The sequence below is a fragment of the Phyllostomus hastatus genome, unplaced genomic scaffold, assembly GCF_019186645.2.
Source record: "Phyllostomus hastatus isolate PE091 unplaced genomic scaffold, TTU_PhHast_1.1 phas_contig_148, whole genome shotgun sequence".
In the NCBI taxonomy this organism is placed as follows: domain Eukaryota; kingdom Metazoa; phylum Chordata; class Mammalia; order Chiroptera; family Phyllostomidae; genus Phyllostomus; species Phyllostomus hastatus.
In genome coordinates this window covers 23151045-23169021 of record NW_025333607.1, presented here as the reverse complement: position 1 = coordinate 23169021, position 17977 = coordinate 23151045, and the positions used below count along the sequence as shown (strand labels likewise).

Below are 17977 nucleotides of genomic sequence, written 5' to 3'. Positions count from 1 at the left end.
AACGGGGTGCCCACAAGCCCCAGTTCTGGGGGGCTGCAAGTCCCAGATAAAAGCATGGGCAGGTTTGGTGTCACAGTGGAAGGGACAGGGAGCTCTCTGGGCCTTTTAGAAGGACACTAACCCCTCCTAGCGGCACCCCCCTCGTGACCCAGTCAGCTCCCAAAGACCCCCCTCCTCACACCGTCACCTGGGGGTTGGGGTCTCAACACATGAATTTGGGGGGCACAGACATGCAGTCTACAGCAGCCCCCACGGACAAGCCCTAGAGGGCTGGCCCTTTGTGAACAGCCCCCCAGGAGGGTGTTGTTGCATCTGGCCTTCATCTCCGGGGCCCTGTCCAGCGTTTGGGGGCTGGGCTCCCTGACCGTGGCTGTGAGTCTGGGATACAATAAGCAGAGGCTGGAGAAGGTCCGGCTGTGGCCTGACAGAACCCCTCTTGCCCTGGGAGCGGGACCCACACAGGTGTGGGTTGGGGTTAGGGTGCGTGCCTGGGGACAGGTAGCAGGTCGGGGCAGCACTCGAAGTGATGCAAGGTCTCTGGATCCTGAGGGGTCTGCGGCGGGCGGGGAAGGGGAGAAGGAGGATGCACGGCCAGTCCCACACACCTGCATCATCTCTCTGCCCTGGGAGACGCCGGAATGGGCGTCTGGGGCCGGGAGCTTGGGACAGGCTGTCCTCTGCTGGCCGCTCGGGCAGGTCTCTGCAGGAAGCCACCCGCCAACACGGTTGTGGGGAGCGGGCTGGATGCACCTCCTTGGAGCAAAGCCGGGGTACGCCAGGGCGCTGGCCAAGACGAGCCCGAGGGCAGGTAGTGGAGCAGGGGAGGAGCTGGGAGAGCGGGGACGGGCACCTGGGGTGGGCCCCCTTGCAGGGACGGGCCGCCGGCAGGTGGCGCTGTGGGCAGGAGGCAGACGCCCAGTCTCCCACCTTCCTCCCCTCCAGGGTCCTGCCTGGGGCGGGGGGAGGCGGGGTTCGCACCTGCAATCCCAGGTGATAGCTTCTTCCTGGGAGAACCCTCCGCTGACGGGCCTGCGGCGCGCCACGCAGCGGAACGGACCCAGAGGAAGGGGGCTAAGGTCTTCGCGTTCATGCGGGCTCCTTTTCCTCGGTTCTCCCGTCTCTGAGTGGGCACCCGGGTACTCGGCGGCAAGTGTGGCTGTTCTTCGGCTCCGAGGGAGCGATGGGACAGAGCTGCCCTCCTGCCTGGAGGCCAATTGCAGAGAGGTCCCTCCTCCCAGAGCAACGTGTGTGGGTCCCCTGCGGGCTGAGGTCGGAGGTCAGAGGAGCGGGACGGGGGACGGGGGGAGGTGAGGCGCGGGGACGGAGAGCGGGTGGGGGGGGTGAGCTATTCTTAGGTGTGGGGCAATTAATCCCTGAGCAGGACAGGAAATTCCATGGGAAGGGCCGCCCCCCGGGGCAGGTGACGGGGAGACAGCCGGCGGAGCAGGGGAAGACCCCTCGGGGAGAGCCTGCGGGCAGGGATCCGGCTCTGCCGCCCCTGGCCCCGCCTCCAGCCGGCGCCGGTCGCGAGAACCAGTGGAGCCTTTTGAAGCGGACTCCCGGCCCCGCCCCCAGGGGCTCTGACGCATCGGCCTGGGCGGGGCTTGGGGCCTGCGTCGGCCCAGCCCTCCAGGCTCGGCCGGGCTGACCCGCAGCGGGGCTCGGACGGGTTCTGATGGTTATCGAGGGCTTCCTGGAACTTCCTATTTCTGTCCCGCGGGTCTGATCCCCCTCCTGCGTGACAGCTGCCCGCCCGCCCGCCAGGGCTGCCCCTCTCGGGGACAAACAGCCCGGCCGCCCAGCGGTGCCCGACTGAGGCCCGGGGAGCTCGGCGAGGCCCTTGCGTCAGCAGAGAGCGAGACACCCAGTGGGGGTCGGGGCTGTGCGGGGGCCGGAGCACAGCCGGGGGCCTGCGCCTGGAAACAGGTCAGGGGGCGGGGCGGGAGCGGCGCCCTCTGGGAAGGGCCCGCCCCTCCAGGCTGGCCCCGCCCCCAGCCTCTCTGCCCCGGAGGTTTCGGAAGCGTCCTCACCAGCCGCCCTGTGCACTCACTGTGCGCCACCGCCTCTGGGGGACCTTCAGGGCGTTAGGTCACTGTCCTCACAATAACCCCGGGGGTCGGTGCTGCCATCGCGCCCACCACAAATGATCAAACCAAGGACAAGTCCAGAACTGGCCTGAGGCCCCATGGCGGGGCGGGATAGAGACGCGGGCAGCGGTGCCCAGGCCCCACTCCCGCACCGCTGCCCGCGTCTTCTCTAGAAGAATCCGCGGGCGGGGCCGTGGGAGAGCCCGGCTAGGGCGAGCCCGGGCAGCAGCAGCATGCCTTGACCCCGCACGGGGCCGGCCCTGGTTCCCATGAGGTCTTACTGGGCCCCTACAGCAGCAGTGTGAGGTGGTTACAGGATCCTCCTACCACAGAAGGGGACATTGCAGTTTGGGGAATTTGGGGGCGACTTAGTCCAAGTCCCTGGCACGCGGTGGTGGCAACATTGGAGCCAGCTGTCTGGCTTCAGGCCAGCCTCCTCCCCCGTCTGGGTGTCACCTGCCCCGGTGTGAAATGGGACGCTGGCCTCAATTCACGCCGGAGGAGGCTTCCCAGGAACCTTGCACCTTGTGAAAATGCAGATGACTTTCAGGCAGGCGGGGTGGGGCCTGCGCCCGCCCTGGAGCCCCCCCAGCTCCCAGGGGAGGGCGGTGCTGCCGCTGCGGCCCTGACCGCACTCCGGGACCCGCCCAACTCCCAGCTTCTGAGTCTCTGGGCCTGGGGTGACGCGCCCCAAAGGCCAGGAAAGTGCAGGAAGCAGGCTGTCTGAATGAAGCTCTTTGTGGGCACCTCGTGCCTGGACAGGCCTGGCCGCCGTCTCCGGAGCGCCTGTCCCCGAGCCTTCTGCATTTCCACTCTGTTGGCCTTGGCCGGACTCCTCCGGAGGGTCATGGCTTGGTCCTGGGCCCGGGGTGGGGGTGGCTCATCCCTGCCTCCTGGGGGCACCTCCGCGGTGGCCACACTGCCAGTCCTGCAGGGCTGATCACACGTGTGCCCCGCCTGTGTGCATGCAAGGGCACACTTCTCTCCCTCCCGTGGCGCGAGAAGTGGCCCAGAGGTTTGCCCTGGCCTCTGAGTTGAGACGAGACACGTCACTTGTGGGCGAAACTCCTCACCTGCCATGGAGAGTGCCACCCACCCGTCGCGTGCCCTGACGATGTGTCATGTCCTGATGCAGGAGCCAGGATGTGGACCCTGCTGGCCCTGCGTCGGCCTGTGAGCTGGGCGCCTCCCTGCGCCACTTGCAAGGGTCTGCGCGCCTGGATCGGCCGGCGGCCGGCCCTGTCCGCTGCCTCGGACTTGTGGGCTGAGTGGGTGGCCCGTGCCGGGTCCAGCCCGTGGGGTTTGGGGAGTTCGTGAGTGGGGCACATCCCAGCCTGTCCGGACACGCACACACACCAGCATCAGCGGTGACGTGGGGGTTCCACCTGAGGCAGCTGCGTCCAGTACCCGGGGGGCGGGTTTCTGCAAAGTCAAGGTCCCAGCTGGTGAAAGATTCACCCTAGGATCCCCTCTGGTTGAACAGGGCTGCCCGAGGATGGGAATGCCACCCCCCCTTGGCCGGTCCCCACGGAGAAGAGAACCGTGTCCCGGTGCAGAGCCCGGGGCTGGGCCCACAGCACTCACCTCACACCCCTGTCCAGTTTGCACGGCCGCACCGGCAGGTTGGTTGAGGCCCTGAGGTTCCTGGGCATCAATCAGCCAGTCCTCTGGTGTCCCTGCCCCTTAGCCCAGTGCGGGGACAAGGGTCATGCCGGGGGGTCCCCTGGGCTCCTACACCTCGGGTGCCCAGATGCCAGCACGCCCTGGGAAAGGGAAATTCTGCAGGCCCCGACCTGAACCCCGCGCCCACAAGTCCAGTCTCTGCCAGACCCGAGCTGGGATCAAATGCCATCCCGCCCGGGCTCATCAACAGGGGCAGGGGGCACCCTCCAGACCAAAGGGGTCCCTGGGAATCGGGAGCGTAATTGGGCTGGAAGGCGATGAAAGGGCTGAGCGTGGGCGGGGATTTCCACCGAGAGAGAGTGAGAGCGAGGGAGAGAGCGTGCCCGGCCCAGGAGCAAGCCGGGGCGGGTCGGCCGGGCGCTGCCCCCTCCAGCTCTGTTGCAAGGGAGCCCATAAAGCCAGGTCCTCGGAGACCTGAAACCTTGATCTGTCTCTGCTTCTTGTTTCCCACCCCCCGACCCCTCACTGCAGCCCTGGGACAGGAGGCCCCACATCAAAGGGGCGGGGTGGCTCAGGGGAAGCCCGGGGCAGGTCAGCTGGGGGGCAGGTGGGGCGGGATACAGCCCCAGTTCTGTTCAGTCTGCATGAGCAGGAGCCCCCCGGCCCGATGAATCGGACTGTCAGGCTGAGGACGGAGGAGCGACATCCTTCTGGCCTTACCTGAAGTGGGGGCCATGGACGAGGACAGTCCCTCGCCCCCGTGAACCAGCCGGCATTCTCACAAACCTCACACAGGCCAGACAGCTTCGCGTGAAGGAGAAGGGCGCTGAGGTCAGGGGGGCGGTCACAGAGCTGTGGTGGCACCGCCGTGTCCTGCTCAGGGCCCCTCCTCTGCAGCAGGTCCCCACACCCCAAGTACAGCGGGGAGTCTACGCCCCAGGCCCAGGCTCTGCCAGGCTCTGCAGACCCGGGGAGCTCCGGCTATGCGGCTCTAACAGGCCCCCGCAGCGTAAGGGTGAGGCTGGACCGAGGAGCCCGGGGTTAGACTCTCGGCACCCAGAGTGTGTGCCCCGTTCTAGCGACCGGGGTGTCACGTGGAAGCTTCTGGAAGTGCGGAATCTGAGGCCCCATCGCAGAGCCACCGGGGGAGAACCTGCACTTTCAGTCGGAGAGCCCCTCCCTGCCGGGGGTCAGCGCCGGGCGGCCTGGGCGGCAGACAGAGGGCAGAGGTGAGGAAGGAGGGTGGGTGGCTGCTAATCGGAGCCTGTGACGGGCCTTCCAGGGAGCTGCGTGGCGTTCCCTGGCCCTCGGGGCGCCCCCATTCCCGATGTCCTTCCGCCCTGTCCCGGGAGGCCCCAGAGGGGACTCGGACTCCGTCCCCACACCGGGGATGGCCTGGACCTGGCGGGAACAGCTCCAGCACGAGCCTCCCAGACCCACGGTGCAGCCCCACCTGGTCCAGCTGGGTGCGGACAGACCCAGGGGTACAGGTCCGCTTTCCTGCAGGGTGGGCAGAGGGTGGGCTCCGGGCGGCAGCTGGGGGACCTCCAGTGTGGAGGCAGCGAGTCAGTGAGAACCGAGTGTCCCTGGGGCCCAGCACTGCCCCAGCCAGTGCCCCCCGCAAAGGCTGAGTCAGAGGTCCCCTCCCGGGGTGGGGGAGGGGCGCCCCACAGGGAGGGAGCAGCAGCCCCTGCACCCTGCGCCCCCAGCCCCCAAAGGCCTCCGACCCTTCTGATGGCCCAAGCCATCCACCTCCCCCAGACGAGACTGCCGGGCAAGACGCCGGTTCTGGGGCAAGATTCAGAGTGGGCCACATGCCCTTGTCCCAGGGGGTCGTGGGACCCGAGGACAGGACTCCCAGGCTCCAAGGACCCCCGAAGGCCGCTGGGGACACGGGCTGTGGACACCTACTGGGACGTGGTGTGGTGTCGTCTACAGAGCCGGGGCCCAGCTTTGCCTTGGGCAGAGCGGTGTGACCTGATCTAGGGTGCCTGACCTCTCTGAACCTTGTTTTTCTGCTCAGGAAGACCATACCCGCCGTGAGAACTGAACACCTGTGGGAGGTGTTTGCGAACCAACCTGCAGCTGGACAGTGTCAGGCGTCCCGTCCCGGTGCCAGGACAGCAGCAAGGAGCAGAGAAGACAAAACTGTGCCCACCGAGGGCGAGAGGACTCCCACGGAGGGGTGGGAGGGGCGGCTGGAGAGAGGAGCCACGGGAGGGCACCGCTGGCGGAGGACCGAGACCTTGGAGGCCCCCACGTCAGGGCGGGGGGGCACCCTGAGCCCCCTTCATTGCCCCTCTGGGCCTCAGGGGATGCGTTCCGGCTCCCTCCCTTCTCACGGCGCTGCCCCTCTCTCTCCCGGAGGGGGCTGGGGAGCTCACGGTCCCTTGTGTGGATGGGACCCTGGCAGCCCCCCGCCCACCGCCTCCTGGGGTGGGTGCCACAGGGCAGGGCACCCCTTGTACCCGGGACCCTCCTCTGGCCGTTAGGCTCTGCCTCATGGGGTGGAACCCTGGGTGTGGGGACAGGGAGATCTTATTAGTGTCATTACTGCATATCATTGTTTCCATAATCATCTGCGATTAACACGTCAGTGACTAGGCCCTTGAGACATGGGAGGGCAAGACGGGGCAGAGCCGTGCCTCCCAGGGCCTGGCCTCACCCCGAGCCCCCTCCCCCTGTACGGCCAGGACCGTGGGGGAGGGAGGCCCACGTCTGTTGAGACTGTGGGAGTCGCTGGGCTAGGTCCGTCCCCGGACTTCCACAACAGCGATCTCACCTCCGCATCCGGAGATAAGAATACATTCATCCTCCCAGTGGCAGAGGAGGAAACTGGAGGGTAGCAAGGCTGCCCAAGGTGGGCAGGCCCAGCGGGGGGTCTGTACCCAGCTCTGCCCAGCTCCAGGCCTGACACACTGCCCTGCAGCAGTGACGGGAGCGAGGCCCCCTAGTGCTCAGCGTGTGTGTGTGTGGGGGTGTCCTTTCTCTTAGGAGGGGGGCCCTCCCAGCAGGTGTGAAGGACAGGAGGCAAGCAGGCCACCGGGGTCCCTCCTCCACCAAGCAGAGGCTGAGCGGCCTCGAGGGGCCTCCCCCAGGTTCACCCTGGCTTCTCTCTGTGGGGCTCCCCCTCTCCCGGACAGGGTGAGAGGGGGGGTAGATCCTCCCAGCAGGGACAGCTGTGGGGCCCCCAGGGCCCCTCACAGAGAACTCTGCCCCTGGGGGGAGGGATCCAGGAGACTGCATTCCCCGACCTTCCCCCACCCCACCCCCACCCCAGGATCTTCCTCAAGTGTCTGACTGCGCAATGCCGAGGGGGGCGGGCCACGCTGGGAAGGGGGGCAGCGGTCTAAAAGCACCAGCGGCTGCCTGGCGCCCACCATGCAGGTGCCAGAGGGTGGGTGCAAGCCTGCTCCTCCTCCCCACTGTCTCCCCTGCAGCTGGGGCCTCTGGAGCAGTGGGGCCAAGAATCAGCAGATGGGGGTCCAGAGGCTGGGGCTGTTGTGTAAGCGGCCCCTTCCCCGTACCAGCCCTCCCACCGGCCCCTAGGGCCTTCGGGGCGTGACGGAGCCCCGGGCCGGCCCCGCCCCCGAGGCGCTGCCCGGGCGGGCGCGCGCGGTGCGGAGGGAGGGCCAGCGAGGCAGGAATGCGCGGCGCAGGAGGCAGCGGCCGGACAAGTAAGGGCAAGTCCCCGGAGCTGCCGCCCAGCGCGCAGACGGAACCCAGGCGAGCCAGCGAACAGGCAGGGCCGCGAGCAAGGCTGGGCACACGGGGCAAAGGCGGCAGGCCGCTGCGGCCGAAGCGGGCGCGGGGTGACCAGGCGGACGCCGGGGCGCGCGCACCAGCGGTCGGGGGCACGGGTAGGCAGAGCGCACCGCGCGCGCGCGGCCCGCAGCGGCGGCGTCCCCGGGCCCGGGCCCCGGCCCCATGACGGCGGCGGCGGCGGTGCTGAAGGAGGGCGTGCTGGAGAAGCGCAGCGGCGGTCTGCTGCAGCAGTGGAAGCGGAAACGTTGCGTGCTCACCGAACACGGGCTGCAGCTCTTCGAGGTGAAGGGCACGGGCGGCCGGCCCAAGGAGCTCAGCTTCGCGCGCATCAAGGCCGTGGAGTGCGTGGAGAGCACGGGGCGCCACATCTACTTCACGCTGGTGACCGAGGGTGGCGGCGAGATCGACTTCCGCTGCCCCCTCGAAGACCCCGGCTGGAATGCTCAGATCACCCTGGGCCTGGTGAAGTTCAAGAACCAGCAAGCCATCCAGACAGTGCGGGCCCGGCAGAGCCTGGGGGCCGGCACCCTCGTGTCCTGAAGGGCCAGGCGCATCACCTCACCTCCCTACTCCCCACCCAGGCGGCGACCGGGGGCTCGTCCGGTAAGCCTTCTGGGGCCTGGCACCCTTGCCTCCCTCTTCCTCTTTCCGGGGCAGAGAGAAGGGGACTCCTGCCGGCGTCACGCTTCAAAGCCGGACTGTCCTGCGACCCCCAGACGGCAGGAGCCCAGCCGGGTGGGCCCCTGGCAGGGCCCTGCACTCCCTGAGAGGAAGGCGGGCCGGTGGGGGAGGGGGGCCTTGCTCTGACTCAGGCGGAGGGGGCTGGCCTGCCCGGCCCCGGAGATGTTGGGTCTCTGCCGCTGCCTGGGGCCCTAATGCTTGGGCAGTGCCTCCCCGGAGCTGGGAGAGCCCAGGGTGGGGGGCACCGGAGCTTGCCCCTAGGACGGGTGCTCCCCACAGGAGTGTCTGAGCATGGAACTGAGGCAGAAAGGGGGCCTCCCTCTGCTGGCGGGGTCCTCGGGGGCCATGGAAAGACCGCGGAGCCCCCCCGGCCGGGAGGGGCCTCAGCAGCAGGGCCGGCGTGCTGGCCGGGGCTCCACCGCCCTTTGCTGACAGTGGACTTTGGGTTCTGGGGCTCAGCTGGGGGGGCAGGGCCCTGGGGCGGGGCGGGGGGACGGAGGCAGGAAGGGGGTCCTGGTTCGGGAGTTGCCCAGTGGGCAGGGGGCGGGGGCGGGCTTGCGGTCAGGAAGGCCCAGGGGAGGGGCCCGGAATAGAACGTGGCCGGCCTGGCTCCTGACCCCGTGCCCTCTGCCCCAGATGCCACTCCTCCCTGGGGACCGGGCGGGGGTGGGGGGGCGGGAACTGCGTGTCCCGCTCCGGCTTCAGTTTCCCTCCGAGAACCCGAGTCCCCTGGGCTCTCACCCCCCAGTCCCCGCCTCCCTGCCCTGCAGCCCCGCCAGCCACTTTGACCGGAGGGGCCTGGCGAACCAGGGGCCCTGTAGGCCGCAACCCCCCTGACCCACCCGTAGATGTCCCCTCCCTGGGCGTGGCGGTCAGCCGAGACTGGACCCCGCTGAGCCCTCAGGCCTCCCCATCGACCCTGTGCGACGACGAACATTATGTTCCGTGTCGGCCCCGGGGCGGGAGAGCCGGACAGCTGGCACACCGCGGCCCACAGCGGACTCTCTCTCTCTCTCGGCAGCGTCCCGGCCCGCCGCGGCCCTCGGGGGCTGACCCGGCTCCGACCGGGCTCCACCTGGTGAGGCAGCGTCACCGTCTCTCGCAGGAGGCTTTGGAGCCGAAGACCCGGACACCCCGGGGCAGCAGGGCGGAAGGCCCCTCGGGGCTGAGGATGAAGATTCGGCCCCTGGACCCTCTCTGCCTCGGAAGACGTCCCCGGCTAAGGGCCTCCCAGCCACAGGCCTGACTGATGGACCCCACGGAGACCCGGGAGGAAGCCCCCGGCCCCGGGGCCCTGCTCCGCGCCCTGCAGACTGCTGCTGCCCCCCCGCCCGCTGCCGCACTGGAGCCTCAGGACACAGGGGCCGCTTGGGACCGAGTGGGGCGGGGGACACTGACGGGCCTGAGGCCCGCCCCGGGGGTCTCCTGCTGCTGAGGTCCCTCTGGGACCCCCGCCCCTCCGGGCCCTCTCTTTGCACACTCCCCCCCTCACCCTTCTGCCCCCACTGGGGGGCTAGGCCTGGAGGTGGCCGGGTGGGGTGGGGGCTCGGCCGCTACCATTTCACGCCTCTCCCCCAATGAAGACGCCCGCGGGGGCGGGGGCCGCACTGCCTGCTTGCTGCTCAGACTGGAGTTCTTCCGCCTCGCCGACCCCACGCGCCGCGCGCCCCAACGGGATGCGAACCCCGTCCTGAAACCCCCGGCCTGGGTCGGGGCGGGCAGCGTGACCCCGGGAGACACGGCCTCGGAGGTCCTAGGGAGGGGCGACCACGGGGCCTGGACTGGCGGATGTTTCACAGGCTCCGCCGCCGCCGCTGCCTCTCCCGGAGCAGGGTGGCCGCCCCTGCGGCCCCGGGCAGCGGCCCGGCCTCTGGGCAGAGCGCTCCCCCGGGTGTGCAGACCCAGGCCTGAGACCCTCACACAGCGGCTGCACCTCTGGGTGGCCCCCAAAGAGAGCCTTTGCTCTTGCATTCCAACCACACACACTCATTGGGGATTCGGGCCCCAAGTAGGTCCCCGGGCCCTCTGGAAGAGGGGAGTGTCGGTGGGCAGGCCGGGTCCAGGTGCTCGGCCAGCACACGCACTGCCTCGTGGGCAGGCCCCGGGCGGAGCCCTGCCCTGCGGAGCCACGTTCAGTGGGGACCTGAAGTGCCAGTAGGTGTCATAGGGCCGGCCATGGGCAGCCAGGGAGCGCCGGGCCCAGCCAGTGCCCTGCCCGTGCCGGCCTCAGCCGCTCTCTGAGGGGGCCTTCTGAAAGCCGGCGGTGCAGGGCGGCGGAGGGCTCGGCCCACCGGGTGTCAGGGGCCCGCACAGCAGAGCGGAGGCAGCCTGGGGTTCCGGGGCTCCCTGCCTCCTGAGGAGGACACCCAGCCCTGTTGGCCCTGAGCGTGCGCTGGCTCCTTCCGAACCAGCTTCAGTCTCTCCCCGAGCCCAGGGGGTCCCAGCCCTGGGGGGGGCGCAGAGGGGGGGGTGTACTGCTCTTGGGTCCCTCGACAGCGGCGGCGGCTGTGATGGGGACGGTTGGTTAGCATTTGTAAGAGTCCGTGGCTTCCCGAGACCTGTGGGCACGGAGACGGGGCTCCCAGGCCACGCGTGTGCTCCCTGTGGGGAGCATGTGCTGCCGTGCCAGGGACGGGCACGGCCTGCTTCCTGGGTTCCGGGGTGCCCCCCGCCCCCGTTCTGGCAACTCCGAACTCTGGAGGAGGAGCGTCGGCCTCAGGAACGCTGGGCCGGACCGCAGGGCGAGGTCAAGGCCTCGGCAAGGGCACAGACAGGCCCAGCGGTGCCGGCGGCCGAGCGCGAGATGGAAAACTTTGCTCAGTCGGGCCTGCAGACGCCGGGCGGCCAGGGCGGGGCCGTGGCCACCGTCTCTGCCCCGGCCCGGGCAGCCCTGCCGCCTCTCCCCTGCCCGCCGCCGCGGCTGCGTGAGTCATCCGCGGACAAAGAGACGGCGAGTCCCAGCCGGCCCCCGGGGAGTCTGAGGGGCTGGGGGTGGGGAGCCCCGCGGGTGGAGGGCAGCTTCAGCTGGCCAGGGCAAGTGCGGTGGGGGGTGGGGTGGGGGGCGGGGGCTTCCCCAGGGGTCCGTGGCTCCAACAGCAGCAGCAGAGAGGAGGGCAGGCCTGCGGGGTGCGGGGGTGCGGAACCCTGAAACCGGCCTTCTCCCGAAGAGGGGGTGCGTGGGCAACAAGAGCAGTGGCCCCGCCAGGGGCGTCTGAGGGGGGCCCCTCCATGTGATCTCTATGCACACATGTGTGATGTGACGTGTAATTTCTGTGCATGCATGGGGTCGTCCACGTGTATTCCATTCCATCCCCACCCCTTACCTGTCAGCACGTCGTGTTAGGAAGCCACACCCCCAGGTGGGCTGCTCTTCCGCTGCAGTCACTGTTATTTATTGACCAGCCACCTGCGTGGCTGGGCAGTGTCCTCGCCATTTTTCACTGTTGCACATACATTTGCCTCCTGAAATCTCCATTTCCGTCTCTGGCTGCTACTTTTTTTTTTTTTAGGTTGTATTTCTTTACTTTTAGAGAGAGGAGAAGGGAGGGAGAAAGAGAGGGAGAGAAACATCCATGTGTAGTTGCCTCTCAAGCGCCCCCTACTGGGGAACCTGGCCTGCAACCCAGGCAGATGCCCTGACTGGGAATCGAACCCGCGACCTTTCCGTCTGCAGGCCGGCACTCAGTCCACTGAGCCACACCAGCCAGGGCGATCCGGCTGCTTCTCTAAGGGAATTCTCAAAGTGGGAGGGGCCCCTCGGGGCCCTTTGCAGTGGGCATTGGCCGCAGAGTCAGGAGACCTGGGGGCAGGGGAACCGTGGGGGGCAGCAAGGGCCTGAGCGTGGTGGGGCCGCAAAGGGGGGGCCATGCCCGTGTGTCGCACGTGGGGCTCCAGTCGCAGGCCAGAGCGGGGGGGCCCCCGGCTGTGCCTCCGATGAGCTGTGCGCCCCAGCAGGGCACCCGTTGCCCCACGGACGCGGGATGGCGGCGGCCGGCTCCCTGGAGTGGCTGCTGCGAGAGGTGGCGTGCTGGGCACGGGAGGTGAGGGCCTGGACGGCGGACAGATGTAACCGTCGGCTCCTGTGGCGGCACGCGAGTCCGGCCACCCGGCTCTGCCCCGTCCCCGTGCAGAAAGCCCCCTGCAGTTCGGCTGGAACGGGAGGCCCACCAGGGCTGTGTCCCAGTGTGGGGCCGCGGCCGGGGAGACCCCCATCCCCGGGGCCCAGAGACGGGAGGGTGGGCGGAGCCCGCCAGGCCCCCTCCAGGAACCGGTTCCTCGCTTCCCCTCCCAGCAGGGACCCCCTTCCCTTCTCTCCACCGTTACCTCCAGGGCCGGCCGGGGTCTGGCCCATGGGGACCCCGGTCAGGGCTTGCTGAGCCACGGAGGATCTGGAATCTCCGTCCCCTCCCCTCCCCAGTTCTGGCGGTGTGCCCTCTGAGGAGGGGGTTAGGTCTCCCGGGAGACGGAGCCCCTGGGGCTGGGCGGGCACAGAGGACACGCGCAGGGCTCCGTCCAGGGCCTTGGTGACCGGGAGCCACAGGGCGCCCGTTACTGAGTCAGGAAGAGCAGTTGGGCGTCTGCAGCCGGGCGCCCTGCCTCCTGCCTCAGCACAGCTTGCGGCGCCTCGGGCTGGGGCGGTCCTGGGCCACGCACAAGTGCTACCGGCGGGACCTGGAGACAGAACCGGACCCAGCCGCGCACTCTGCAGCCCGTGGGCAGCAGGGAGAGCGCGACCCCCGGCGTCCTGGGGGCCCTGTAGCAAATTGCCACAAAGTTGGTGGTTTAAAACTACAGAAGAGTGTTATCTCCCCGTGGTGGAGGCCAGACGCCCCAAATCGGGGCTGATTGGGCTGACGCCGGGCTGAGGTCACGGTGCTGGCAGGGCGGGTCCCTCTACAGGTTCCGGGTCACCCTCAGGCCCTGCCTCTTCCGGCTTCTGGTGACCTCAAGGGCCCCTGGGCCTGGGGCCACATCGCCCCTGCCTCTGCCTCAGTGGCCACACTGCCACCTCCTCTTTGGTCTGTGACCTCCATGTGCCTCGTCTTCTGAGTCCCTTGTGGTCACGCTGACAGCCCACCAGGATACCCCAGGGGGGTCTCCAGCCCCGAGATCCCGGACACAGCCACACTTGCCAAGTCTTGGCCACCGAGGATGACAGGCGCAGGCTCCAGGGACCAGAATGGGGACACTGTGGGGGTCCATGATCGACCCTCCCCTGCAGGGTGTACCCAGAAGGGGAGAAACCGAGGCACAGAGCAGCCCAGCATCATACCCTCACTTGGAATTAAAGTCCGAGCTCTCAGACCAACCTCCCTGCTGTGTTAGCTGTCCCCAGTGGACAGAGGCCCAGGACAGACAGGGCGGCTCCGCCCGCGACCATCCTGGTGTCTGCAGGGGAGCCCTGCCCGCTCCTGGCCCCCTGGCCCCTCCACCCAGCCCTCCCCGGCGGCGCCTGCGTGGGAGGGCCTGGCTGCATGACGGGGGCATCTGGCCGCAGGTCGAGGACCCTGCCTGTTCTCTCCGAGCGCAGTCTCCCCCCAGCACAGGCTTGGCAGCCCCCAGCCCCGGAGGCTGTAAATCCACACGCCCACGGGAACAGCTGGGTCCCAGGCACACGTCCTGTGGACTTAACCCTTTCCAGGCCTGCTGACCGCTCCCTGGGCCTGAACTCCAGCTCACGAACGTGCTGCTGGCCGGGGCCCCAGGACTGTGTGTGGAGGGTCCGCCGGAACCCGGGCTGGGTCTGGCCGGCCGGGTGAGCCCCTGCCCTGACTGGCAAGGACAGGGGCAGGAAGGAGACTGTCAGGGGTGCGTGTGCCTGCCTCCTCTTCGGTCCCTACTAGCACCCCAGAGTCCCCAGGGTCTCTGTTCCAAACCGAACTGCACCGGGCTCTGGGGTGCACTTCGGACCCACCCCCGCCCGGGGCCCGGCCGCCGAAAGGAGCTCGATGCGCTGGGTGCCCCCCTCGCCAGACTCCGTGGGTGGAGGGGCTGGGAGCTTGCTTGCCTTCAGGGGACCGTAAACTCCCTACAAGCGACCCGAAGGGCGCGGACGTTGTCAGGTGTCCACAGTGGTTCTCTCTCCCGCCCTCGCGGTCCTCACTGGATGCACCTGGGGAAGTTGTGACCGGCTGAGGGGCGTGAGAAGGAGCCGGGGTGGGGGGGTTGGTGAGGCCAGCCCTCGACCCTTCCGCCACAGCAGGCTCCCTGCGGGGCGGGCAGAAGGGTCCTTCGCTGCTGCCCTGGGTGACTGGGGGCGGCCGGGCCCTCTGCTCCTGCTCCGGCCACCGCATGCATTGTCAGTCGTCAGTCTCTAAGGACAGACGGCAGAGGCACGGGATGGGACGGAGGTTGTGAGGGTGGGAACGGGTGGGAACAGAGGTGTTCAGAGGCATTGCGCTGGCAGGTGTCCGGCTGCTGCAGCGGGAGGGAGATGAGGACTCCTCGGGGGGTGCCACTCCGTGAGCCCCCCGTTGGCCGGGCCCTGGCGGACCCTGGGGGCCCCTCCCCCAAGCTGCAGCAGAAGACAATAGTGCCCGGGAGACGCCTCCTGGGGACAGGACGGGCGGTGCCAGCCTGCCCAGCGGGACAAGGCGCCCTTGTGCCCCGGCCTCAGATCCTGCCCCACCCTCCCTGGCCTGGGGGTGGTCGGAAGTTCAGACCCGGGGGTGGGAGGGGGCCCTGGATGGGGCCTGGAGGTCTCTGGGAGCGTGGGGGGGGGGAGGAGCCGCGGAGCCGGGTGGGTGGTGCGGGGTGGGGTCCGATGGGAGCGGAAGGGGATAGAGGTGCTGAGGCCGCAGGTCTCTTCCCATTTGACCCGAACGCCCGTGGGAGGCAGACGCGGAAGGGCGGTGCTTCCATTTTATAGATGGGAAAACGGAGGTTCAAAGAGGCGCCGCCTCACCCGAGGCCGCCCAGGGAGGAGTGGGGGGCGGGGTGCGCGGCGCTCTGGGAACGGGGTTGGCGGGGGTGCGAGGAGTTTATTCAGGGCGCAGCGCACTCTGAGCAGCGGGGGTCCGCTCCGTTCCAGAGCCGCCCCCCGCCCATCGCCCGCGTGTTCCGTCCACTTCCACCGACGCCCCCACCCTCACCCCCCGGGCGGGCCTCTGGGGGCCCAGGCCCAGCCTGCGGCGCTCCAGGGGCGGAGGCGCGGGTCGGGGCCCACAGCCCGGCTCTCCTCGGCTTCTCCTTGAAATTCCACACACCCTGGGCGTTTGGCAGCAGCTCCGAGCGCTTCCTGCGAACAATTTGTCTTTCATGTGCGTTTGCATCAATCACCCCATTGTTCACCCGCCTCTCCCTGGACCGGGGGCTCCCAGTGCGCGGCGGGGCTCCGCGCGCCCCCTGGCGGCCGGCCCGCACCGCGCGCCGCGGGGCCCAGCTGAGCGGGGGACCAGCACCCCCTAACGTTCTCTTCCAGGGTGACGCCCGGACCCCGTCCTGGTCCCAGGGCCCCCGGGTCGGGTGGGAGAGCGGTCCTGGGAGGCGGTCAGGCTGGAAATAATTCTCGCTTAGAGTTTTGAAGGCAGGTTTTTTTTTTCCATTAAAAGATTCTTTTTTACAGCGGTTTTAGGCTTACAGAAAGATTTCACAGAAAGCGCCGTTTTCCGGAATGCTGTCCGCACTCGAAATCGTCACGCACGCGAGCAGCCGGCCGGTTGCGGTGAACGGGTGGGCGTTGATATGTCGCTGCTGTCTGCTACTTCCTGGGTGCCCGTGCAGCCGCGGACGGGGTGTGGCCCTCCTCGGTCCCTCCCCGGGCCTCTGGTCTCTTCGATGAGAGCCGGGCGCTGGCTGAGCCCTGTCCCCCTGGTTTCGGGGGGTGCGGGTTTATTTATTGACGATTTGATGACTTCTTAAACTCCCTGAAACTCCAGCCAGTACAGTACTGCACCCCTGGGAAGATCCTTGAATGAATCTTCTTATCTTTCCTGATCTAGTTTGAATGTTTTATTTTTATTTTTATTTTTGCAGGGGGTGGGGGCGTTCTGGAAGATTTCTTCAACTCTGTCCCGTGGCCCTTTTACTGAACGTTTCACCGTGGCTATCATAGTCCCAATTTCCAAGAGTTATTTTTATTTCCTGAATGTTCCTCTTCCTTTTTACACAGTTCTCTCTTCCCGTTTCCCAGACAAAATCACTTCTCTCTCTCTCCTTATTAATCATAGGTTTAAAAAATATATATTTATTTATTTTTAGAGAGGGAAGGGAGGGGGAGAGAGAGAGAGAGAGAGAGAGAGAGAGAGAGAGAGAGAGAGAAACAGGATCATCAATGTGTGGTTGCTGGGGGCCGTGGCCTGCAACCCAGGCATGTGCCCTGACTGGGAATCGAACCTGCGATGCTTTGGTTCGCAGCCCGCGCTCAATCCACTGAGCTACGCCAGCCAGGGCAATCATAGCTTTTTAAAAAATGTTTTGTTCTATTCTTTCTTTGCACTGTTTGCGCCCCCAGGTTGCTTTTTAACCTGCTTGTATCAGTTGCCTTCCAAGCCAGCGGTTCTCCTCTACTATCCCGTGCTGTGACGAGCCGCTGTCCCCAGCGTAGCCCCCCCCCACACACTAGCGAGAGCAAACTGCCTGAGGCCCCCACGCCCATGCGTCTCCCTGGCACCACATCCCTGCTCAGCCCGTCCTCTGGGCCTGCGATGCCCTTTCTCCCTGGGTGCCTGGAAAACTCGGATCCCTCCTAAAACCCCAGCTCAGGGCTCACCCCCTTCCATGACAGCCACCGCGAGTCCCTTCTGGGCCAATTCATTGCACCTCCTGGGTACCCGAATGCACATGTTCCTGCGTGAGTCACAGATGTGTGAGGGGCACACTCCCGCGGGCAGCCCAGCGGGAGAGGAAGGCTGCCTTCTGTCCGCTTCGGTCCGAGTCACGAAGAATTCACATGTATCTCGGTGGGGGAGGGTGGAGCAGCCCTTCCCCCCGGGCTGAGACTGCTCAGTCCCCGGGCGTGACTGCACACCGGGGTGGAGGGCTGGTGAGAACGAGCACCGTGTTGCCTCCGGCTGGGACACGACCTGGCTTGGTGGCCGGCCTGCACAGGCCCTCTGCGGACCTCGGCGTCCTTACCTAGCGGAAACAGCAGGAGCGCTCCTGGTTAGTTCACCCCTGCGGCCTCTGGTCTCTCGGGAGCGGAGGGAGAGAAGGTCCACCGACTCCCAGCACCCAGCGCCCTCCCCTGCGGCCCCTGCTCGTCAGCCCCACCCACTGGCCCAGAGCGGCACGGCTGCAGCGCCCCCTGCCTGCAGGAAGGACCCGCGAGTCCTGGCTGTGCACCCTGCTGGTCCAGGCACCGCTCCCCCGCGTGCCCCTGAATGCACTTCCGAGGGTCTCTGAGCCCCTGGAACGGGCGCGCGTGAACGCTCATGACTTCCCGAGTGCGTGTGATCGCCCTGGGCCTTCCAGGTTTTCAGAAGAAGTCCTACACCCGCCTCCCGCAGAGGAGCACTGGGGCGCTCAGGGGAACGAGGAGCGGCACTTGAAGAAAGATAAACACTCCCACGGTGCTACAGGGAGGGTACAGGAGCTGCATTTCGGCACAGTTGCATCAGAGAAGCTGTGTGTGTTGCTCTCCAAGCTTTGGCTCTGGGACGGACTCAGGTCGCCTGGTGTGGGTCAGGACGGCGAGCGGGGGAGGCTCAGCCGGTGGCGGACCGGGGCCTGGGGCAGAAACCCTGGGGTGGAGGCGGGCAGGGGTGGGGTGGAGAGAAGGGACACCCTCTCACCGGCAGCCACTTCCGATGCTCGCACACGCCCGACCTCAGGTCCAGAGTGGATAGGGCCCAGGGAAGTCACGTTCACACTCTCTCTGTCGC

General features: G+C 67.7%; 1 protein-coding gene across 1 annotated transcript; it reads left to right on the top strand.

Moving 5' to 3' along the window:
- The first annotated feature begins 7321 nt into the window (after window positions 1-7321).
- On the top strand, window positions 7322-11177 carry PHLDA3 (pleckstrin homology like domain family A member 3). The gene is made up of 2 exons (XM_045818294.1): window positions 7322-8078; window positions 9178-11177. Exon 1 carries the CDS (start codon window positions 7638-7640, stop codon window positions 8013-8015), a length of 378 nt encoding a protein of 125 aa, XP_045674250.1. The 5' UTR covers window positions 7322-7637; the 3' UTR covers window positions 8016-8078; window positions 9178-11177.
- The last annotated feature ends 6800 nt before the right edge of the window (window positions 11178-17977 follow it).